The sequence below is a fragment of the Vigna unguiculata genome, chromosome 8 (genome assembly GCF_004118075.2).
Source record: "Vigna unguiculata cultivar IT97K-499-35 chromosome 8, ASM411807v1, whole genome shotgun sequence".
In the NCBI taxonomy this organism is placed as follows: Eukaryota; Viridiplantae; Streptophyta; class Magnoliopsida; order Fabales; family Fabaceae; genus Vigna; species Vigna unguiculata.
In genome coordinates, this window is record NC_040286.1 from 26037061 (window position 1) to 26041017 (window position 3957).

Sequence of the window (3957 nt, forward strand, 5' to 3'; positions counted from 1 at the left end):
GGAGAGCCTCCATTCAGGTTTGATCTTTCTCAAGTTTCTAGGTTGTTTATGGTGGTTTTCTAGGTTTTCAATTGTGATTTTGTTATGCTTGTTGATATTCTTGTGGTATTCAAGAGTCTTGATAAGTATTTTGCTTATTTTCAAAGTGTAATCTTATGGATTTCGTAAATCTTTTGAAATAATGCAAGTTAGGCTTAGGTTGCCTTGGAAAATAAGATGTAGCTTATATTTAAATGAACCAGTACAAAATTTTTTCGTCCTTATGCTTGACTTTATCCCCACTCTCTTGATATGTGCTTTAAAGTTTCAAGAAATTTGAATTGGACCATCTTTTAACTCTTCTTGTGTGTTCTAGCATGACTTGAGGCTTGGTTCATATCTGTATTACTCATTTGAATCAATCTTGATAAGTCTTTCATGTTGTTTTTGGTTTAAACTGTAAATTCGAAATTCTACAGAATTTCCAGTATTTTAGTTGACTAATTTAATATTTTGATCTATTGATTTGCACTGTACTGTTAACTGTTTAATGAAATTAGCCGATTATCCCTATTTTTTTTATCGATTAAAAGTGTGCAGTCCAGTAACAATTACATCCTCATTTCATTGTTGATTTGATTCAAGTTAAAGGTGTTTTAAGCTTTCAAAATTAACCAGTTTTTAATAAGCCAATTCAACCTCCCCTTAACATACTACCCATTTCAATACTCACAATGATGTGAATAACTACTTTTCGTATAACTTATTTTGTATTGTATAATATTCCTCCTTCTTTATAAACTTTATATTTTGAGAGATTATGTATGTATATTTTTAGGAATATTGTAAAAAATGAAACCTTTCCTTATATAGTATTATGTCTAATTCCAACTTATGATATGCTTTGAATTAGTAGATAATTTTTATCAATTCGGAGTGTTACAAACTTTTGTTTATATTTTGATAAAAGAATTTCTTATTAGTTCGCTGCTGATAGACCTAATATCATTGGGTCTAGATTAGCAAAATGCCGACTTGGTGTGCATTTATGTAATGTTACACAAAGAATATGAGGAGCTCGATAATTACGAATGCACAATAAATGTGAAGGATAAAATTCAATAGAAAGTTGAAAAATAATAAAAGCAAGAGAGAAGCTTAGAGGATAGGTAAAACAAAGATAAATGGACGACTGATGCTAAAAAAAAGACATATCATGACTTTGAATGCTCTAACTTATACAAATTTTACCTTTTGGCTAGAACAAAATTTAAGGATCAAAATACTCATATTCTTTCTCATTTTCAACTAATTATTTTACTTTTCCTTTATAGTATATGTAACATAGATAATATTTATCTTGGTTGCAAAAACATTGGAATCTTTTGTTCATTTTTTTATTTATTTTAAATGTCACAAATATTTATTTAATTATAATTAATTTATGGGTTAAATTTGAATGATGAAAATATATAAGAAATTGAGACATGGAATACACTATTACAATAATAATAATAATAATAATAATAATAATAATAATAATTATTATTATTATTATTATTATTATTATTATTATTATTATAATTTCTTACTTCTTTTATTGTCTTTGTTCTTTCCGGATTAGGGGTTTTAACATGTTTGCTATTTCAAGTACATGAATTTCTAGAAAACAAATTAGACATTGAGTTGTTCCGAAAACTTAACGCTACTCGTTTTGAAGTAGTAACCAACATGGATACATGACAATGTTTATTATAAATCAATTAAATCATTTTATAGTATATGTGAAATTGATGATATGATATTATTTTACATTTTAATTTAAGAAAAAAAATATTTAAATTTATCAGATTCAATATATTTTCCTATTAATATCACGTGAAATCATTAATGTAACTAAACTTTGTTTTATATTTTATGTTTATGTTGTACATTTTTATTACATGAAACTAGCGGAACCCATCCTAAATTCTTCCCCCGATTATAACTTATTTAAAACATATTTTAGAATATGGTTTTGGAATGTTTCTACGCTTGGCCTTTCCGTTAACCACACACCACTAATGTTTTACCACACAAACAAGTAACTATGTTATTCTTTGGCCATGAACAACATAGAGGAGCCAAATCTCCTTGGCTTCCCAAACTCATGAGAAATTAACATTTTTAAAAATATGCATCTTCCAAATTTACACGCTTTCTATGATTCGTTGGGCAAAATGCCCACATTTTCTACCAAAACCACCAATTAAACACACAAACACAATTATAATATTCATGCATGTCTTTCCTTTGTGCTTTCTTCTTCTCTTAATCATTACTCAAACAAGATCAATGCATCAACACCAAAAACAAATTACCAGTGCTCATCTTTTACCATCAAGCTATTAACGAGTTATTATTACATTCATGCAACCATTTGATACATAAATAATAATAAATAAAAGAGCATGCAAAAAGAGAGTCCTCTCATTAGACTCCACAGTTTCGACCAAGGCCATGCATGGCTCGCTCTGTTGCACCTTCTCATTCACATGTCACTGCCAGTAACCGGTCAACCGGTAACTCCGACAATAGAACCCGGCAGCAACAAATCCGTGATCGTCATCATGGTCATCATCGCCTTAATGTTCCTCATCTCAGCCTTCATCTCTCTCTATTCTCGCAAATGCTCCGACGGACAAGCGCATGAACGTGGCACTCTCGACCTCGCCGCATCCACCGGCGCAATCGGTAACCCGTCGTCGCAAAGCGAACCCAACGGTCTCAGCAAGGCCACCATAGAAACCTTCCCCACATTCCTCTTCTCCGACGTGAAGAGTTTCAAAATAGGAAAAGACACTTTAGCATGTGCTGTGTGCTTGAGTGAGTTCCAAGACCACGATACCCTTCGTATGATCCCCAAATGTTGCCACGTGTACCACCCCAGTTGCATCGACGTGTGGTTAGCTTCTCACTCCACTTGTCCAGTGTGTCGCGCCAACCTCGTTCCACAACCTGAAGACGTAGACACAAACACGAACATGCTACCCATGTTGTCCATTCAGGTACCCGATGAACATGAGCATGAAGACGAAAGTGGTGAACATGAACACGAGAGTGTTATCAGTGAGGAAGGGAAAAGAGGGCATGGTGAACTGGAGTCACCGAAGGTGGATTTGCTTCGAAGGATTCACTCGTTGCATCAGAGTCGTCCTTCACGGTCGAGATCCACAGGGTTCTTATCCTCTCTCTTGTTTCCGCGATCGAACTCAATGGGGCAATTGGCGCAGCAAGTGGAGAACTATGACAGGTTTACGCTAAGGTTACCGGAGGAGGTACAAAACCAGATGATGAACTCGAAGCTTAAACGTGCGAATAGTTGTGCATGCTTTACGAGAATGAGCAGTGGCACGTGGGGGTATAGGACAAGAAGCGTGGGAAGTGGACGTGGAAGAGGGTGCGTGCAGTACGAGAGGTTCAATGGTGAGGAACAATGGGGTTTCACTTTGACCTCACCAAACCTTGTTAAAAGCGGTTCAAATAGATCCTCCAGAAAATCACTGGTTCAATGTTCGGGTGTGGTGCTAGATAATATTAATAATCCTAATGAACGGTCCTCTGAATTCTTGCGTCTTGGGTAGCTGTTTACATTCAAATATGAGGTTTGTAGCAATCTTGAGATCATACGAATCCTGTCTTACATGATCAGGACTATCTCTTCTAGGATACCTGTGATTTTGTACTAAAATATGTTTTAACGTTGGAGAAGATGATGAATGTTCTTCTGTGTTTGATGAATAGATAAGACGTTAAGGCAATAACTATTTGTTTGATTAGTTGGGTAATGGAAGACTTGTTAGATGGACGTTCTTTTAATATTTTGTAATTTCTAAAAAAAAGTTAGAATCGTTAAAGTTGCATAAATTAAAACGACTTTTAAAACTATTTTGTAAAAACTATCTCTTTTGTAAATTTTTCAATCTTTTAATTTTAATT

The 3957-nt window shown here is 33.9% G+C and overlaps 1 protein-coding gene across 1 annotated transcript; it reads left to right on the top strand.

The window, feature by feature from the left end:
• The first annotated feature begins 2429 nt into the window (after positions 1 to 2429).
• On the top strand, positions 2430 to 3602 carry LOC114195044 (RING-H2 finger protein ATL34-like). The gene has a single exon (XM_028085441.1). The coding sequence runs from the start codon at positions 2430 to 2432 to the stop codon at positions 3600 to 3602; it is 1173 nt and encodes a 390-aa protein (XP_027941242.1).
• Positions 3603 to 3957: the final 355 nt, after the last annotated feature.

Coding starts and splice junctions, on each gene's coding strand:
- LOC114195044 (XM_028085441.1), top strand. CDS start 2,430: ATGCAAAAAGAGAGTCCTCTCATTAGACTCCACAGTTTCGACCAAGGC.